Source organism: Salmo trutta, chromosome 33 (assembly GCF_901001165.1).
Source record: "Salmo trutta chromosome 33, fSalTru1.1, whole genome shotgun sequence".
In the NCBI taxonomy this organism is placed as follows: domain Eukaryota; kingdom Metazoa; phylum Chordata; class Actinopteri; order Salmoniformes; family Salmonidae; genus Salmo; species Salmo trutta.
Genome location: NC_042989.1, coordinates 24,170,832 through 24,191,652, shown reverse-complemented (window position 1 = coordinate 24,191,652; position 20,821 = coordinate 24,170,832). Strand labels below are relative to the sequence as shown.

At 43.0% G+C, this 20,821-nt stretch overlaps 1 protein-coding gene across 2 annotated transcripts in view; it reads right to left on the bottom strand.

The window, feature by feature from the left end:
• The window catches only part of LOC115172712 (runt-related transcription factor 3-like), a 48,408-nt gene extending 42,709 nt beyond the window's left edge, over nucleotides 1-5,699 (bottom strand). The window contains exons 1-3 of one of the 2 annotated variants that reach the window (XM_029730406.1): nucleotides 4,337-5,699; nucleotides 3,129-3,285; nucleotides 1,692-1,811 (exon numbers count right to left, since the gene is read on the bottom strand). In XM_029730406.1, coding sequence (XP_029586266.1) covers nucleotides 1,692-1,811; nucleotides 3,129-3,285; nucleotides 4,337-4,594 — 535 coding nt within the window. In that variant the 5' untranslated portion in view covers nucleotides 4,595-5,699. The remainder of the gene's footprint in view (nucleotides 1-1,691; nucleotides 1,812-3,128; nucleotides 3,286-4,336) is intronic. The other variant, XM_029730407.1, reaches the window with a different exon arrangement.
• Between the last annotated feature and the right edge of the window lie 15,122 nt (nucleotides 5,700-20,821).

The window sequence follows — 20,821 nt, the reverse complement described above, 5'->3', positions numbered from 1 at the left end:
CCCCTTCCCTAAATTAAACAATGTCACTTTATAGCAGGATGGGGCCTGGCCACCGGAGTGTATATTAAATAAGCGAGGCCACACTGACGCCTTCAGTGCAGACATGACATGTAGACAGAGACAGAGAGGAGACAGCTTTACGGTATGTGCAGGGTTATTTCCAACTACAGGAAGCCAACACACTGACTTGTGCATGCATTCACGAACACACACAGACACACAGCTTGAGTGCCTATTTTTCTTCAGCAGTGCATGCAGACACAGACAAAATGTCCTTTACTACACACATAGACATAGCCAGCAACTCTATCACATTTCACACATACGCACAAGCACAAGCACACGCACGCACAGACACACACACACACACACACACAGTGGATATTATGATCTATTCCTCCTATTTTCCACACTGTTCTCCACTTCCAACACCTCCTCAAATAGCCTCCAGCCTGGCAGGGGGTGATGCACCACCCTTCGCCTCCTCGCCCTTCGCCCCCTCGCACTTCGCCCCCTCGCACTTCGCCCCCTCGCCCTTCGCCCCCTCGCCCTTCGCCCCCCTCGCCCTTCGCCCCCTCGCCCTTCGCCTCCTCGCCCTTCGCCCCCTCGCCCTTCGCCACCTCGCCCTTCGCCACCTCGCCCTTCGCCCCCTCGCCCTTCGCCTCCTCACCATTCGCCCACTCGTCCTTCGCCCCCTCGCCCTTCGCCCCCTTCGCCCCCTCGTCCTTCGCCCCCCTCGCCCTCTCGCCCTTCGCTAGGAACCCCATACCCCCTCCATGTGGCACCCTGAACCCCCTGCCTACCTGCATTGGCCAGTTGGTCTGTTTTGACTGAGCTAAATCCACCCTATCCCAAATAAAACCCTTAAGCGACATGAGCACAGAGCATAGCAATCAACCCATCCACGGCAGCCACTATAAACCTGCACAGTATAACCATAGTGGACATGATATCTCAACAGGAGTGATCATTAATCCCAATGCTCTGGTCTGACTGCTCCTAGCCAAGCACATGGGCAGACACACACCAGCAGTCTGTAGTGGTTGACTCATCCTTGTAACACAATCCTCCACAGTCTTTCACATGATCATACATTAAACCACATTGGTATGCATCACTGCCCAAATGATGGAGCTAACAGCTTTAGCCTATTGGACCTCACTGGCACAGCTCACAGCAGGCAGCTCACCATCTCTTTAGATTGTTACGTCAACGAGCCACTTATGTGGTCAACCAGGTACGACCCTCTGACCAAAGGCAGCAGGGTGAGGCCACAAGCGTTTGGTATTTGCGGCTTGGAGACACAGCTCCTCTTAGCGGTCTCGGGTTATGCCTTAATACGCTTTACAGTTTCCTCTGACAGTGCCCCTCGCCACCCCCTAATACCACACACACTCTGCTGCACCACCGAACACACCACATTGTCTCCCATTGATTGCAATTGCTGGTCAACTGTTGTTGATCCGCCCACATACACTGACAGTACACACACGGCTACATTTTCTTGTATCATCTACATATGACTCATGTATCTCTTTTAGTCTGCAATGGTGGCACCCCCTTCTCTCACCCCCTACGCCAAGAATAGCCTCTCTCTCTCTCTCTCTCACTCTCTGTGAATCCCTCTACACACAGCTCATGAGAGTAGTACATTTGACTTCTGACAAGACAAGACAAATATTCTCATGTACCCTGTAAGTACTCACGTCTGGGTTCCCTGGGCCCATCCACTGTCACTTTAATGGCACGGTGGTAGGTGGCCACCTGAGGAGGACCAGAGAAGACTGTGATGGTCAGAGTGAAGCTCTTTCCTAGGGTAGACAGAATAGAGAAGGCCTTGGTTAGTGAAGGGCATCAGTAACACAGAGTTTCAGGAGGAACATCAAACCAGAGCATGTGTGAGGGTTTACTGGCTTGGTTAATTAATTGTGGAAATAAACTGATTTTTGTGGAACATACACACTTTGTTCATAACCACCACAGTCAGCTTGCTGAATTAAAATTGCCTCCTGATATGGCTCCCTTTTAAGTTTGTAAATTTAAGGGACCACCACTTTGATGGGCTGAAATGTGGGCATGATTTGAATTATTGAGAGAATCTATTCCAGATTGTCCAAAAGGCTTACAGCGACAGTTTATTGTTCAACAAGGCAGATTCTTGCACGAGCTTCCTCGAGCTCTCCCATCTGCATGAAAGGGGAGAGAGGGAGATCGTGCAATGGTCCGTTTTTCGTCCCAGGCTATGAAGCAGCGCTTTCATAAAAAAAGTAATCTCTTGTTAAAGAGACTGTGGGGGAAAGGAATCCTGGGGTGGGGTAATTGACTACAGAAATGAAAGGTACGTTTAATTCAGAGACTAGAGCGTTTTCCATTCATCAGTCTGCAACTATTTAAAGTGTAACATTTAGGGGAAATATGTGAGCGCTAGGGCCAGGAGGAAGGAGAGGGATACGAGAAGGTTCTGGTGGAATGTCAGCTATGTGAGAACTACTTTTTAGAAGTGTAAACAGGCAAGCTTTTAGAAATGCCAAGCCTTGAACTGAATATTCTGGTCCAGGTGATTTGTTTATTTGGACAATTGGGCAATGTTCGTAGAATATATTCTGCTGCTACTAACCCGATCATATTTTGAGGGGGGCGTGCGTGATGGTCAATTAGGACTAGTCCTATAAAAACAACTTGTGGCAATGCTTGGCTGAGCATTAGGCTATAAATTGAAATTGGGCTTTGCTCATTGTCGATAAAGAATGATCAAACCACATCTTAAAATATGTAATAATAATATAGTGTTCTGGATTTTCTTTTGTTACAATTAACATTGATAATCCCCATAATTATACCTGCGCAATGCTGGTGCGGTCTAGCAGCTATAATTGGCCCGGGAGATGAATCATCGGATTCTCACATTCCCTAACACTTTTATTTTTTCTGTTAAAATATTTTATCACTTTCTTTGTTTAAAATAGATTACCAAAAGTAGGTCTACTCAGGCTAAAGTTTTGCAAGTCAGTGCAATTATGACGCATGCAGGCAGGTGTTTTGTATGCGATGTTAGTTATTGATTTCATTTAGTAGGCCAAATACTATTCATGGTTTAAGGATATAGACGCGTGACTGCCTCTGCTCACCTCGTCCGCTTCTGCCCACGAACCGCAGGTCGTTGAAGCGGGCGACCTGGTTCTTCATCACCGCAGACGCGTTCCTCAGCTCCGCAGAGAAGTTCTCGTCGTTCCCCGCCATCACCGTGACCAGAGTCCCGTCGGGCACATCACCGAGTGCAACAACCTGTGAGAACTCAACGCGGTCAACCGGGGTCACCATGCTAAACCAAATACAGACTGCAACAAACCGCATCCGGTGGAATCAAAAAACGCACCATAAAACACATAAATATTAGACCTGATTTCCAATCCATAAAAAAATGTGCCTTTTAGATATTGTTAGCAAATATTTTGGCCAAAATATGTAGGCCAATTGTGCTATTAGGTTACAACTACATGGTAAGATGCTTTCTTGAAGCAAGCTTGCAATTCAAACACTAATATTTTTAAGCTATGTAAATAACTTTGACATTTGATAGGCCTATATCCAAATCACTTTCCCAAATAATGTTTGCAAATACTCCTCATTAAATAAGTAGGCCTATGCGATCTAAACAAGCATTTTTAAAATGTGGATATGATACAAATCAAATAGATAAAGGCTTGTCTATTTTTCTAAATATTACACTTTTATGACACAAATTATTTTCACGTCCTGGTGTATAAATATAATTGATAACGTTCAATGTAGCATAATTTCATTGATTCGTAATATAGGCCTAAATATGTTTTTCTGCATTGCAAAACCTTAAAAAAAAACAATTTAAAAATAACTAGCTTACCAGGTATAATAATATATGTTATCTTTATTGTTTATTGTTATTCAATTATCATTATTTGTATTAGGGCCTATTTTGTTGGCTAATTTGATTAATTGTATGTCATTGCAGTTCTTGCAAATCCAAACACTTTTCTAAATCTCATATTCAAGTAAGTCCAATGCAAAAAAAGAAACAAGATAATTATGCCAAGTTATCACTTTGGCAGGCCACTATAATTTTGACAACTTTATTTATTTAAATTATTTAGGCCTATATTACAGAATAGGGCTCTGCGTAAAAGTAATTGTAATAGACCTACTAATGTCAGTAATTGCCTTGTTAGCGAAATGAAGCCTACTCAAGAAAGCTTAAAAAATTGTATTTGACGCTTTTTCTGCAGTAGCCTACAGTAATACATCATTAGGTCGGTCATTACTTCATAAGTGCCCATGTGTAATTAGTAATTGACCTTACCTTGAAAGCCACGGGGAGTGTCTTGTTGCACCTCCAGTGTGAGGGCAGCACGGAGCAGAGGAAGTTTGGGCTGTCTGTACGGACCAGCTCGCCAGCGTGGTCTGACAGGACGTCCACCACATTCCTGGCCTCGGGTCGTGTCCTCAGTGGTCCAGGGGTGCCCATGGTCCCGCTGCCGTCTCCAATCTTGCTGCAGGGGAACGACGTGGAGGGCGGTGTGAACCGTCTGGTGGTGTTAGGGTCTACGGGAATATGCATCACAACAGCTTTGGTCAAGGCCACTTCTCGAGGTGTTTTGACGAGTGTTCAGGGCTCTTTTTTTGGAGAGTATATGTATTTTCCCGCTCTCTGACACTTGTTCCTTTGGTCTCGGTCAAGTCCAGCGGTTTGCGCGATGATGGAGCTGAGCGCACGCAGCTCCCCCGGTTAATCTATCACAATAAATCCTGAACTGTCCAGTGAGTGAAGAGACTTTTTATCTTGCAGACACGATAAAGTTTAATGTTTGCGTGTTATATAATCTGCTCAGGATGTAGCTGCATGAGAAACATCGAGTTGATTGACTACGGCAAAACCACGAAACCGCAAACTTAGATCTGACCTCTTTTCCACAGTGCTCTGTTCTGGTTGCCTATAAGGCTTACACTATCTGCACTATTCAGCATTTAATACGATGCCCTTCCGCAATAAGATTTTGGCCTCATATTACAAAATAAATATCTATACAATGAGAAACATTAATAACAATCTATCGACTGATCGACAAACACTAAAATATACAATTATTAATAACGTCCAGTGAAAAGGAAAACTATGAAATCCAATCGTTTTGCAATATTCACGGAAGCTGACGAGTCGAGTGCTCCTCGCTTGGGCTTCAACTTTATAGCAGAATTTTCCAAATATCTTGTTTCAACTTCGGTGACTGAATGAGCTCCTTCGATTGAATTGGGCTTTTTGGGTCTCGCCAGACCTCTCCGCACACACGGAAGATGTTGCCTACTCAACAAAGTAGGCTAGCTATAACAGAGTATGGAGGCTACTCAGCAATTCACAGTTCTCAACGCGAAGTACAAGACTCAGAAGTCCGATGGTTTCATGTGAAATTTCTTTATATTCAATGTTTTTTGTTCATCCGTATCACATGTCCTGCCACCGGTTATCCTTAATGAAACTAAAAAGTAAGTCGAGATCCAAAAACTATTTTCTTGAAACTATTCTGTCTCTACGTTGAAATAATCTTGAATATCTGTATAAATGTAGTCCTTTTGCTGTAGTTAACGCAGTTGAAGGTAACAAAGACGCGCTTGAGTGAGTGGTGGTGCGAGAGTGAAGAGTGCTGTGATATTATTTACTCAAGTAATTTTAGTGTTTAGTGGTTCGAGTGTGGCGATAACTTCCACCAATGAGTCGCCTGGGTTGGGCTTTCATTAGACCAATCAAAGTCTTCGGAATATAGGCGAAGTGAAAGCGTTCTCTGCTTATTCTGCCATACACACACGATACATTATTAATAATACACTATGTATTTGTGCTTTTCTACGTTATGTGCTTAGATGTTATAATGTTTTGCACAGTTAGACTATATTTATACTTAAAATTATAGCAACTGTTCTCACCTGAATGGTGAACCAATTATAATTCCCCCAAAAGTTATTTGTTAATTGAAGATTTAAAAAAATATTTTCTGTGTTATGACTGATCCCTCTTCCTTCTTTATATGACATCAGCAAAAATCATATAGGCAACCACTTTTTGAAGAAATAGAATCACATAATGCATTCTGCCTATATTAGTACATCACCGCAGTGCGTTTACATACAGAGTGAAAAGAAAGCAATAATTCAAGCATACACATGTATTTGGTGACTGCAGAAGAGACCAACGTCTTTAGGGAAAATAGGCCAGTCATATAATGCAGCTATATGATCTTATTATGGGCCTATACCATTAGTCTATTTGTTTTTACTAAAAGCAATAGGCTATTTCTGAATGCAGAATTGTCAATCAACTGTAATGACCGATTAATCATTTTAGGGGTTCATGCACCTTTCAAATGACATAACTATGGTTTATTTATCAATATGAGTTGTGAATTTATTATGCTTTCCCCATTATTGTCCCTTATGCAATTCACCCTCGAGTTTTCAGAGAACGTCAAAGCCAAAGGCATCTACCCGATGTTGTTGTTGTTTAGTATCACGTAATTGAGAGTAAGCCCAATAGGCTTAGGCTACATTACATTAACTGTAGTGTTGCTGGGGTTAGAGACCTACTCACAAAATATGTGGAATACATATTTAGCAATTTGCTTTTGTTATTTTTCTTTTTTTTCTTCTTTTTAATATGTTATATGTTCCTATATCCAAGGATATAGAATAAATTAGGCTAAGGATGCGTATACATTAATAATATAGGCCTATACATTTTACGTAATATGCATAGGTGCATATTTGTTAATATTTAAAATTATATATTTTTGTTATCACCATGATTCGATCACACCAAATGAAAACGAATTAAAGCACACAAGCAATTTCCCCCATAGGCTTACATAACAACTACAATTTTGCCAAAATACATTAACCACAGGCAATTATTAATTGGAATTCCATCATTTAATAGGTTAGTCAGTGTATTGCACATGAAACGGCACACCCCGTTTACTCGTTCCCATGCAATGATGGCCCACAGACGCTAGTTGGCGCATTTGTCTTTGCCAAATGGACCTGCCTTAGTACAGAAGGGGTATGGAGGGAAACGGCATCTGTACCTCAGGGAAAATCTGAAAAAGCAACAGATATACTACATACTAGCTGGCTCCAAGACGACAAAACGTGCGTCCTAGACGACAATTATTAGGCCTACCTGTGTCGAGCGTAAAGGTTTTTTAGTCAATTGACCCATGTGCTGGAATTCTGCTCGTCCATTCCATTCTTTTCTGCATTGAACTAGGCTTAAAATGCAAAATAAAAATCACTCAATTTTGTATTCGTTTAATGCCACCTTTTAGGTTCTTAACAAGATACGAAAAAATGTACCATGCACTGTTTTACTCTTATATAGCCTCGATTAGGAAATCATTTATATATTTTTTCCCACAGATGTATGGAGACATTACATTACATTACATCAAGTCTTGGGTGTGACATTAGCGCTTTACAAATTAAATGAATTATTATTGTTATTATTATTATAATATATTTGCTGTTTTGTCCAACACACAATAAATGATTGAATAAACAAAGACATGACATACTGTGTAGCCCATCTATATATCAAAGAGCAGTTATTTAGTAAACATATAAAAGTAAAGGACCAGAAAATCATTAAGAAGATTAGGCTGTCTACAATCACATTCGTTATAGATTAGCCTACATATTAATTGTGGGGGGAAAAAGGGGGGGGGGCGTTTTAAATGTCAAATATTTGTGGATGACTTGTTTATTGAATCAAGAGGCATTTGATTCTTGGGGTTATTTTTTGTGGTGAGATGCACAAACACATTAAAAACCGCTTCCATCAGAATTAGGCCCTATTGTCAGAAATAAATAACAGAAACACATCATGGGATCGGATAATGCCTTGAAAGTCATTGAAGTAAAATGTTATAAATTACCTACTAAAGCACGTGTTACTTATTTGTTTGTCTTCAATTTTCCCAAATATTGCATTTGGTGCGCTATCTAAGTCTATAATGCCTTATTGAAGTTAATTCACATTGGGATTATTCATTTAGGTAAGTGTTTGATATATAATTATACCTGAATGACAATCATTAGTCTACGGTCCAGGGGAAAAAAATGACCCTTAAATATTTCCCCCCATCTCTATTGAATATGCGAAGTGTGTGTGTGTGTGTGTGTGTGTGTGTGTACGTGTGCTTTTGTTTATTTTAGATAGGATGGGAGTGGGTTTAGATTTACCCTTCATTTTCTTTATTATACTGATGTCAGTCAGACAGATAAAGCCAGAGTCTTGTGGGGAGAGTGGAGAAGGAGATTGGATGAGAAGATTATGCACTCTTCACGCCTGCGGAGACCGTTAGGAGGGACTCCATTTGAAATCATATTTTAACAACACGAATTGGCGCCAAACGTCTTGATAACAGTTATCACAGCCATAGTCTATACATTTATTTGCTAGGCTGTTGTCTGTAGAGTGCAGACTGCACAGTGGGGTGAGACCTCAACTGGGCGAGCTGTCAGCAAGCCTGTTTCTTTATGAGGAGAGAATGTGAAATTCTTAATTGCTACCACCGTACTGAATGACCGCAAATATCAAGGCATGTGCCTTTTGGAAAACACTGGACATGTGTCTGAAACAGATCGTTCGTCTAATTATAAAATTCTATGCCTAAAATCTTCTGAGTTTATATCTAAGTAATTAGAGAGTAACTATTCAACCAACCGTTGTAAACCTCTAATAATGAAATTATCATAAAATGTATATGCTGTTAGCTGAAGCTGCAGGGCGCATTTTCAGGACCTAATGTCTTCAAAAGTATCGCCTATCATTGTCCGCTATTTTGAGACAATGAAATAACTAAAGTGGGACAAATACATCGCGGATATTTCAGTCGTCCTCCTGCCTCTGTTCATTATTAATATCTGACCACACGACCGACTACCCTGCGCAGCGGTAATACGCGCTTCGGGCGCCTGTCTTATTTAGACTCCTACGTTTCAACAGACAGTTTCTACGGTTTCAGCCGCACAGAGACTAAGGACGGAGCCCGTCGTGCCCCTGAACGATTTTTAATGATTCGAGTGGGTTCAGCTGAACCGAATGCAGAACTCCTGGAGGACATCTGATACCACAGGCCAACCTCACGTACTAGACGTTTTTACCCTCTACTTTTAAAACACAGAGGTTTCAGCTATGGCCTCTATAGGCCCAGTCTAAACACTACAGTCCTCCAGTATGGAAAGAGTTTGGAGGGTTAGAGTAAGAAAGGATACAGAGTGCTCCAACCAAAATTAATAGATTCCTTATGAATATGAGAAGTTTCCTTCTCAAATTCATATTAACTCTTACCTGACCTGTGCACTGGCATATTTTTTATTTTTTATTTAACTAGGCAAGTCAGTTAAGAACAAATTCTTATTTTCAATGACGGCCTAGGAACAGTGCCTTGTTCAGGGGCAGAACGACATTATCAGCTGGGGGTTCAATCTTGCAACCTTTCGGTTACAAGTCTAACGCTCTAACCACTAGACTACCTGCTGCACCATATACACCTCCAGCCATGCTATCTCTCTGTTGTGAAGAACTGAAGGTTTTCAAAAGAAAGAGCATTTGCCTTTTCCTTCCCACTTGAGGTCTGGTTTAAAATGAGCCTAGTTAAGCCTGCCTTGCCTGCCCTGCAGAGGCCAACCAACACCCCAAATCATGACACATCAAAGGGAGTATCAAAGTTTTCTTCCTCTCCATTTTCATATGGTTTGGCTGATAAGGAGGCAGAATGTAAAAGCTAATAGTTAGAATATCATCCCCATTCGCTGAGAAACCCACAACAAGCCTGTTAGTTGTAAACCTACCCCTGACTCCACCATACCCACCATGTCCACCATGCCCACCATGCCCACCATGCCCACCATGCCCACCATGCCCAACACCCATCATATTTCATATGTCTGATGTCACTTCAAACAGGTTTTGATGGATGGGGAGACACTTTCAGATATGTGTGGAGATACAAACGTGAAATGTTAATTCTCAATATGAACCCCAATTACCCCATAAACCCATGAGATATTTACAGACGTGTGTACATGTGCCATTGGAGGGGTGCTTTTCATTAGAAAAATGGGGCTATGGAGCAATCAGAAATAGTTTGAGGTTAAACGATGACATAAGACAAAGATTTCTATCTTTAGTGGCTGTGGCGGTCGCACATTTCTGTACATTCACAAATTACAGGACAAGCCTGACCCTCAACCCACCGAATGCATTCCTTCCGAAAAGTGTCTGCTCCTATTTCAGCCGGGGGTTTTCTGCTCAGTGGAAATATGAGTGTTCTGAATGGAAGACTCCTATGAAATTGACTTTTATTTCTCTTGGATTAAATGAGCTCTACGACTGTGCTCAGGATATTTCTTTGTACAGTATCAATGGTGAATTCTGTGGTAGACTTGAAATGCTGCTATATTTTTTTAAATGCAGTTTGCTATGAAATGGACTTCTGCTGCTTGATATGACAAGAGCGTCAGTGGTTAGTTTTCCAAGCATGATGTAAGTCATCAAAGCATTCTGTCCCTCGTCCCAAAGCCAAATCATATTCTAGCATTTGGATGTTTACACACAGACTATAGAGAGACTTTGAAAAGTAATGCCTCAGAGAGACTGGGTAAAGATTGTTTCGTTTTGTATGGGGGTTCTGAGCTCCGATTGCTGATGCTTTCTCAAACAATGATTACATAATGTGTCAGCACATCGCCGTTGGTGGTCATTGTTGTCCGTTTTGATGTAGACCATCAAAAACCACATTGGCAGTTTTTATCATACCATATTTATGTGTTCTTAATTGATCTAAAGCCAATTACTCCTCATCTTATCAACTTCCAGTTAGCTGATTCAGATATGAGCACCAGGCTACTCGTTTAATAATGAGATTAAACACTTTAACTTTTGATCTTTCTTTTTCAAAGACTTAAAACTAATTTGGGGTAAATCAGAAATTGAATCACATCAAATCAAATCAAATTTTATTTGTCACATACACATGGTTAGCAGATGTTAATGCGAGTGTAGCGAAATGCTTGCGCTTCTAGTTCCGACCATGCAGTAATATCCAACGAGTAATCTAACCTAACAATTTCACAACAATTACCTTATACACACAAGTGTAAAGGAATGAATAAGAATATGTACATAAAAAAATATGAATGTGTGATGGTACAGATCGGCATAGGCAAGATGCAGTAGATGGTATCGAGTACAGTATATACATATGAGATGAGTAATGTAGGGTATGTAAACATATAAAAGTGGCATTGTTTAAAGTGGCTAGTGATACATTTTTCATAAATTTGTACATTATTAAAGTGGCTGGAGTTGAGTCAGTATGTTGGCAGCAGCCTCTCTATGTTAGTGGTGGCTGTTTAACAGTCTGATGGCCTTGAGATAGAAGCTGTTTTTCAATCTCTCGGTCCCTGCTTTGATGCACCTGTACTGACCTCGCCTTCTGGATGATAGCGGGGTGAACAGGCAGTGGCTCGGGTGGTTGTTGTCCTTGATGATCTTTATGGCCTTCCTGTGACATCGGGTAGTGTAGGTGTCCTGGAGGGCAGGTAGTTTACCCCCGGGGATGCATTGTGCAGACCTCACTACCCTCTGGAGAGCCTTACGGTTGTGGGCGGAGCAGTTGCCGTACCAGGCGGTGATACAGCCCGACAGGATGCTCTCGATTGTGCATCTGTAAAAGTTTGTGAGTGCTTTTGGTGACAAGCCAAATTTCTTCAGCCTCCTGAGGATGAAGAGGCACTGCTACACCTTCTTCACCACGCTGTCTGTGTGGGTGAACCAATTCAGTTTGTCCATGATGTGTACTCCGAGGAACTTAAAACTCTCCACCCTCTCCACTACTGTCCAGTTGATGTGGATATGGGGCTGCTCCCTCTGCTGTTTCCTGAAGTCCACCATCATCTCCTTAGTTGTGTTGATGTTGAGTTTGAGGTTATTTTCCTGACATCACACTCCGAGGGCCCTCACTTCCTCCCTGTAGGCCGTCTCGTCATTATTGGTAATCAAGCCTACCACTGTAGTGTCGTCTGCAAACTTGATGATTGAGTTGGAGGCGTGCATGGCCACGCAGTCGTGGGTGAACAGGGAGTAAAGGAGAGGGCTCAGAACGCACCCTTGTGGGGCCCCAGTGTTGAGGATCAGCGGGGTGGAGATGTTGTTACCTACCCTCACCACCTGGGGGCGACCCATCAGGAAGTCCAGTACCCAGTTGCACAGGGCGGGGTCGAGACCCAGGGTCTCGAGCTTGATGACGAGTTTGGAGGGTACTATGGTGTTAAATGCTGAGCTGTAGTCGATGAACAGCATTCTCACATAGGTATTCCTCTTGTCCAGATGGGTTAGGGCAGTGTGCAGTGTGGTTGCGATTGCGTCGTCTGTGGACCTATTGGGGCGGTAAGCAAATTGGAGTGGGTCTAGGGTGTCAGGTAGGGTGGAGGTGATATGGTCCTTGACTAGTCTCTCAAAGCACTTCATGATGACGGAAGTGAGTGCTACGGGGCGGTAGTCGTTTAGCTCAGTTACCTTAGCTTTCTTGAGAACAGGAACAATGGTGGCCCTCTTGAAGCATGTGGGGACAGCAGACTGGGATAAGGATTGATTGAATATGTCTGTAAACACACCAGCCAGCTGGTCTGCGCATGCTCTGAGGACGCGGCCGGGGATGCCGTCTGGGCCTGCATCCTTGCGAGGGTTAATACGTTTAAATGTTTTACTCACGTTGGCTACAGTGAAGGAGAGCGCGCAGGTTTTGGTAGCGGGCCGTGTTAGTGACACTGTATTGTCCTCAAAGCGAGCAAAGAAGTTGTTTAGTCTGTCTGGAAGCAAGACATCCTGGTCCACGACGGGGCTGGTTTTCTTTTTGTAATCCGTGATTGACTGTAGACCCTGCGACATACCTCTTGTGTCTGAGCCGTTGAATTGCGACTCTACTTTGTCTCTATACTGACGCTTAGCTTGTTTGATTGCCTTGCGGAGGGAATAGCTACACTGTTTGTATTCGGTCATGTTTCAGGTCACCTTGCCCTGATTAAAAGCAGTGGTTCGTGCTTTCAGTTTCGTGCGAATGCTGCCATCAATCCACGGTTTCTGGTTTGGGAATGTTTTAATGGTTGCTGTGGGTACGACATCGCCGATGCCCTTGCTAATAAACTCGCTCACCGAATCAGCGTATTCGTCAATGTTGTTGTTTGACGCAATGCGGAACATATCCCAGTTCACGTGATCGAAGCAATCTTGAAGCGTGGAATCAGATTGGTCGGACCAGCGTTGTACAGACCTGAGCGCCGGAGCTTCCTGTTTTAGTTTCTGTCTATAGGCTGGAAGCAACAAAATGGAGTCGTGGTCAGCTTTTCCGAAAGGAGGGCGGAAGTTAGAATAACAATGATCCAGGGTTTTACCAGCCCTGGTTGCACAATTGATATGCTGATAGAATTTAGGGAGTCTTGTTTTCAGATTAGCCTTGTTAAAATCCCCAGCTACAATGAATGCAGCCTCAGGATATGTGGTTTCCAGTTTACATAGAGTCAAATGAAGTTCGTTCAGGGCCATCGATGTGTCTGCTTGGGGGGGAATATATGTGGCTGTGATTATAATCGAAGAGAATTCTCTTGGTAGATAATGCGGTCGACATTTGATTGTGAGGAATTCTAAGTCAGGTGAACAGAAGGACTTGAGTTCCTCTATGTTGTTATGATCACACCACGTCTTGTTAATCACAAGGCATACCCCCCCCCCGCCCTTCTTCTTACCAGAAAGATGCTTGTTTCTGTCGACGCGATGCGTGAAGAAACCAGGTGGCTGTACCGACTCAGATAGCGTGTCTCGAGTGAGCCATGTTTCCGTGAAGCAAAGAACGTTACAGTCTCTTACGTCTCTCTGGAATGCTACCCTTGCTCGGATTTCATCTACCTTGTTGTCAAGACACGACATTGGCGAGTAGTATGCTCGGGAGCGGTGCGTTATGTGCCCGTCTCCGGAGCCTGACCAGAAGATCGCTTCGTCTGCCCCTGGGTGGTGGGCAAAACAGAGGATCCGCTTCGGGAAAGTCGTATTCCTGGTCGTAATGTTGGTGAGTTGACGTTGCTCTTATATCCAATAGTTCCTCCCGACTGTATGTAATAAAACCTAAGATTACCTGGGGTACCAATGTAAGAAATAACACGTAAAAAAACTAAATACTGCATAGTTTCCTAGGAACGCGAAGCGAGGCGGCCATCTCTGTCGGCGCTAACATACACTCAAGTATACGCATGTGATTCTTGAGAAACATTATTTTCACACCACTTTGATACAGCTATGACCGGAAGTGACTTTTTCCATAGTAGGTTAGGAGAATTAACGTAGCAGGTTAGGACAATAAGGTTAAGATTAGGAAAAGGGTTATGATCAGAGAAAATGCTCTCCTAACCTGCTAAGAAAATCACTTCTGGTCGTAGCTGTATCAAAGTGGCATGAAAAGAGTGTGTCCCTGTGATTCTTGAGAATGTTCGGGATCCATATACTCCACAAGCTTCCAACATACTTAACATCTTTGTTGAAATGTAGAATTTCAGGTCATCCATAGGGTTCAAGAGATCTGTTTTTTCATGTCAGGCCTCTCATATGTTGAACAGTCTCCAGTTCGCACTTCGTTTGGATGATTTGCTGTCCCTGGGTCAATATAGGAAATTGGTTAAGGATTTTTATAGTGATGAATGTGTTTTATTTGATTATAATGGCTATAGTGTACAGTGTATGTATATATTGTGTGTATTTTGTGCATTTTGCATATCATTGTGTGTGTGCTGATATGACTGTTGTTCCCAGGGCACGCTTGTGAATGAGACCTAGGTCTCAATGTGTCTCCTTGGTTAAATTAAAGTGAAATAAATATAAGCAGATATATAATATATATCACATACAATGATGAATGAGACTGTAACATCTCTAAAACCAGCAGCTAATTACTATGTAAGTGTGATTAGGTGAAATAGTGCAGTTGTAGACTCAGACATTGAGCATATTCAGCTCATGCATCTTTAATCCACAGCCTACATGTTTTAAAAGGTGCAGAGTGTAGCCAAGGGCTTATTAAAGGCCTCTGAATCAATTGAGTAAAATAATGGCTGTTGGGGGATGTCTCTGTCTTGTCTCTGGGTGCTGCAGCACTTTATTCATGCACACTAAAGGACAGCTAGCTATACAGTAACTAACTGAGTAAAGACATTAGTCATGACGAAGAGGCCTTCAAGTCAGATGACTGTTGTTATCACTGTTGTCAACACACTCAGAGACATTTAACTTGTCCCCCTTCCCTTGTTTTATACATCATGTATCAAATAATGCACAGTATGTACATGAAGATACTGATTATGATCACGCATTCTGCGTTTCAGAGAAAGATAGAGAGACAGAGAGAGCGACAGAGCGATAAAGAGAGACAGAGAGAGAGAGGGAGACAGAGACAGAGAGACACACACAGAGAGAGACAGAGACAGACACAGAGAGACGCAGAGAGACAGACACACCCACAGAGAGAGACAGACACAGAGAGAGAAAGTGAGAGAGAGAGAGAGACAGACGGAGAGAGAGAAAGCGAGAGAGAGAGACAAAGAGACAGACGAAGAGAGAGAAAGCGAGAGAGAGAGAGAGATAGAGACAGACAGAGAGACAGTAAGTGAGAGAGAGAGACAGACGAATAGAGAGAAAGAGAGAGAGAGAGACAGACGGAGAGACAGAAAGAGAGAGAGAGCGAGAGAGAAAAAGAGAGACAGAGAGAGAGACAGAGAGAGAGAAAGCGAGAGAGAGAGAGAGAGAGACAGAGACAGACAAACAGAGAGAAAGCGAGAGAGAGAGACAGACAGACAGACAGAGACAGACAGACAGACAGACAGACAGACAGACAGACAGACAGACAGACAGACAGACAGACAGACAGAGAGAGAGAGGGTTATGTGTCACTCTCCTCTAGAGGGGGCTGCTGCAGACAGGACTGGGGTGACTGTGCTGTATGTTCTGTAGTAGCACTCATATACTCTCTTTCTGACACTCCCTAGTATGTGTCTAGCTCTTATAAAGGCTGTTATAAAACAGACAATGTGAAGTACTACATAGGAGTAATTGCATAATAATGCAATTAAATTAGATGAAACATGAAACATGAAAACTATACTTATTCAAAGATCAATAGACTTTTCTGTAGTGTGACCTCACATTGACATGCTATATCGAAACCCGATCAAAGAAATAGTTGTGTAAGAAATAGTTTAAAGTCGTATGAATTTGATTTAAAGTTTTAGATCTGATCAGGGTGTAGAGTTAACCCCGTGGTCAGACCCCACCCCTGTCACCCCTGTCTTTTAGTTGCAGTTCAAGGGGACACCTCCGGGGTCTGCCCTGGGGTCTCTCTCTGTGAACTCCCATGTCACCATCGGTCCTCCCTCACATCATCTGTCCGGTACGCTCGCCCCACAATGACAGTCAGAAGGCTGTGATGTGGTTGTGTGTGGTGTTTATTCATTGGAAAGCCACCAAGAGTACTATTGATGGCAAAGTCACAAACAGAGCTGTGTTATTATATGAGCACATTTGGTTGAGTTCTGATCTAGTTGGTTGAGTTCTGATCTAGTTGGTTGAGATCTGATCTAGTTGGTTGAGATCTGATCTAGTTGGTTGAGTTCTGATGTAGTTGGTTGAGTTCTGATGTAGTTGGTTGAGTTCTGATGTAGTTGGTTGAGTTCTGATGTAGTTGGTTGAGTTCTGATCTAGTTGGTTGAGTTCTGATGTAGTTGGTTGAGATCTGATGTAGTTGGTTGAGTTCTGATGTAGTTGGTTGAGTTCTGATGTAGTTGGTTGAGATCTGATGTAGTTGGTTGAGATCTGATCTAGTTGGTTGCGTGTGTGTTGTGGGCCCTGTCTTGCCGAGTTAGGGGAACTAGTATGATGTATTGTTGAGGGCTGCTGACCTGTTGAGGACTGCTGACCTGTTGAGGACTGCTGACCTGTTGAGGGCTGCTGACCTGTTGAGGACTGCTGACCTGTTGAGGACTGCTGACCTGTTGAGGGCTGCTGACCTGTTGAGGGCTGCTGACCTGTTGAGGACTGCTGACCTGTTGAGGGCTGCTGACCTGTTGAGGGCTGCTGACCTGTTGAGGACTGCTGACCTGTTGAGGACTGCTGACCTGTTGAGGGCTGCTGACCTGTTGAGGGCTGCTGACCTGTTGAGGACTGCTGACCTGTTGAGGGCTGCTGACCTGTTGAGGACTGCTGACCTGTTGAGGACTGCTGACCTGTTGAGGGCTGCTGACCTGTTGAGGACTGCTGACCTGTTGAGGACTGCTGACCTGTTGAGGACTGCTGACCTGTTGAGGACTGCTGACCTGACCTGAAGGTTGCTTCATCAACTCCCTTATACTGCCATGTCTGATTTGGCTTTGAACCTTGTTTGGCAATATACATTGACATCATATTGTTATTAGTTGTTGGTAAATCATACACTTTAACACGAGACTTGTTTATCGTCCAATATGAATATTTAGCTTCACGGTGAGGAAGATGGACATAACTGTCCATGACCTTAGTCTCTATTGTACCTTATAAATGCACCAACTCATCCATCTTTGAGGTTTTTAGTATGACTTATAATAATTTATCTTCTTTCTTTGTCTCTTTGTCTGTCTCACACACAGGCAAGTATACATGCCCAGACACACACACACGCGCACACATACGCACACACACGCACACACACACACACACACACACACACACACACACACACACACACACACACACACACACACACACACACACACACACACACACACACACACACACACACACACACACACACACACACACACACACAGACCCATTTTCCTCTCTCTGGCGAGTTCTTCTGATGCTAGGAAGGCAATCTTTAATCTGTAGTAATTGCATGTTGCAGAAAAACATTTTTCCGCTGTGGTAATTGCTGCAATATGTGCCTCGGCGTTGCCAAAGTGACAGCACCCCCACCCCCAACACACAGACACACACACATCCCCGACTGGCTGACTCACTCTGCCTAGCCTCAGCCAACTGTGTCCGGCTACAAGAGCCGTAGACCCAGCCTCCTCTGGATGGGTGAGATACAGTAGACAGACGGCTGTAGAATACAGAGGATCCAACTGGCAGACATCACACCTGTGGCAGCAGCAACATCATGCTACATTCACCTTCAGCAGCAGATTTATAGTTCCCCCCCCAGTGACAGTTTAACTGCTGTACCACACCACTTCAGAGCCCTGCCAGAGCCAGATCACAGCTACAGCTAGTCACAGCTAGTATTCATATTCAACATGTGTTTGGTTACTGTCATGCATTGCACAAATAGGCTAAAAAGGTATTATGAACGTACAGTGTCTTTTTGACAGCGCTGCTCTCGGGTCAGCTTTCTCCATTCAAATCTAACATTAACATTAGAATTATCCCACAATACTGACAAAGGATCAGCTCCTAGAGAAATATTATCACCTACAGTATGGCAGCAAATATGGAGGTGGCTAATGCTTACCCTATATAATGCACAAAATCAAGATTTGGCATCATTTCACACGTTAGGCTACACATCATGAAATAAATTGAGGCAAAGATTAGACAGTAGCCAAATAGCCAAATAAAACTCAATTGAATGAACATGAAATTGATTTCAACGTCATTGAAATATATAGACCTATCGCCATACTGTAGGTAGGCTCTTTCTTTTTTAATACAGTCATTTGAAGCATCTTTTTATCCTTTGCTTATTTGTAAGAACTGCAAAGACATTGTCAACTTTGTATTTGTAGTCAACTTTGTATTTGTAGTCAACTTTGTATTTGTTGTCAACTTTATATTTGTAGTCAACTTTACATTTGTAGTCAACTTTACATTTGTAGTCAACTTTGTATTTGTAGTCATCTATGTATTTGTAGTCAACTTTGTATTTGTTGTCAACTTTATATTTGTAGTCAACTTTATATTTGTAGTCAACTTTACATTTGTAGTCAACTTTGTATTTGTAGTCATCTATGTATTTGTAGTCAACTTTGTATTTGTTGTCAACTTTATATTTGTAGTCAACTTTATATTTGTAGTCAACTTTACATTTGTAGTCAACTTTGTATTTGTGGTCAACTTTGTATTTGTAGTCAACTTTGCTGTGAAATGATCAGAGGTCAAGGAGAGATGGATGAACACTGTGATTCTATGTTTAGGATGCTTTTGGGAAAAACGGTCCTGTCAAAAGACCAATTAGTGGAAATAATATCAGAATTGGGTTGCTGTCTAAACACGGTCATTTTAGGTCGATATTCTGTTTCTTTTACAATTATTAATTGTGATCAAATTCCCTTTTGTTACTTTCCTTGTGTAAAATTAGATTTACTTCATTACTATTATTAGGCATAATTGATTGCCTGGCTACCCAATCTCCTTGCTCCAGCCAAACGCTATGCCACGCCCACAGACATTAGTTTCTTCTCAGCAATGAGTCTGGATCTGAGTTCCTCCCCAAGAATTTCTAGAACACAAACACATTCTAACCGTTCTGATTGGTCCCAGAAACCAATGGGTTGGGCCAGAGCCAAGAACACATGTGTTTAAAGAGGGGTTTTGAAAATTCATCATTGGCTTTGATACTCTTGATTGGTTAGAGATGATCCAATCACTGATGACTGATTTGTACAACACCCCTCATTTTGACATCACCACAAATGACTTAAACAATGGCAGTCTGACTGAAGTACTCTATGTAGCAAACATAGAGGAGCGGAATAATTCAGTTTGAGTCATCAGGCAACATCATTGAGCCACTGGTGGGGAATTCTGTGAATGGGGTTAAATGAAGCTCAGCTCAAGGTAGATAAGGCTGCTGTGTCGGTCTGTGGCTGGACTGTTGATGCATGCTTATTAAGCCTTTGTCCACCACTACACCACTCGTTAACACTGGTTTGCTACGTGTGATTGTGGCGCATGGTTATGAGGTCACCAAATCGATTCACCCCATGTCCCAGACACACTGTTCTGTGAGACTGTGGCCAAACTGTGGAGAGAGTTGAGGAAGTCCTCACCCACCATTTCACTACTCCACCACTTCAACAAACAGCTTCTCAGTGTGTAACTGTGGCTCGACTGTGGCGCACGTTTATGAAGTCATTACGCACCGCATCACCACCCCTGTGCCCAACACAGCCCCAAGACATGTTAGCTCACTGATGTTGCACTTCCGCACACTCCACACTGGGTAACCACACACCTACGGTGGGCAGGGACATTTACAGATCCTCATTCCCTTCACCCTGCCAAAATGGGAGTCTGTCTGTGATCCTCTCCCTCGACATCTCACACAAATATAGAACCGAATTGAGGGACCCAGCAAGGGGTGGGTTGGCTGAGCCAACCTGGACTCTGGGATAGACGTAACATAGTAAACCTTAATCTGTCTCCCTCCATTTAGTATGACAGGGTGAGTTGAGCATAGGGACAGGGTGAGTTGAGCATAGGGACAGGGTGAGTTGAGCATAGGGACAGGGTGAGTTGAGCATAGGGACAGGGTGAGTTGAGCATAGGGACAGGGTGAGTTGAGCATAGGGACAGGGTAAATTGAGCATAGGGACAGGGTAAATTGAGCATAGGGACAGGGTAAATTGAGCACAGGGACAGGGTAAGTTGAGCATAGGGACAGGGTAAGTTGAGCTGCCTTGGGGTAAGTGGATGATGGTGTCCTGTGCAGTGGTGTAG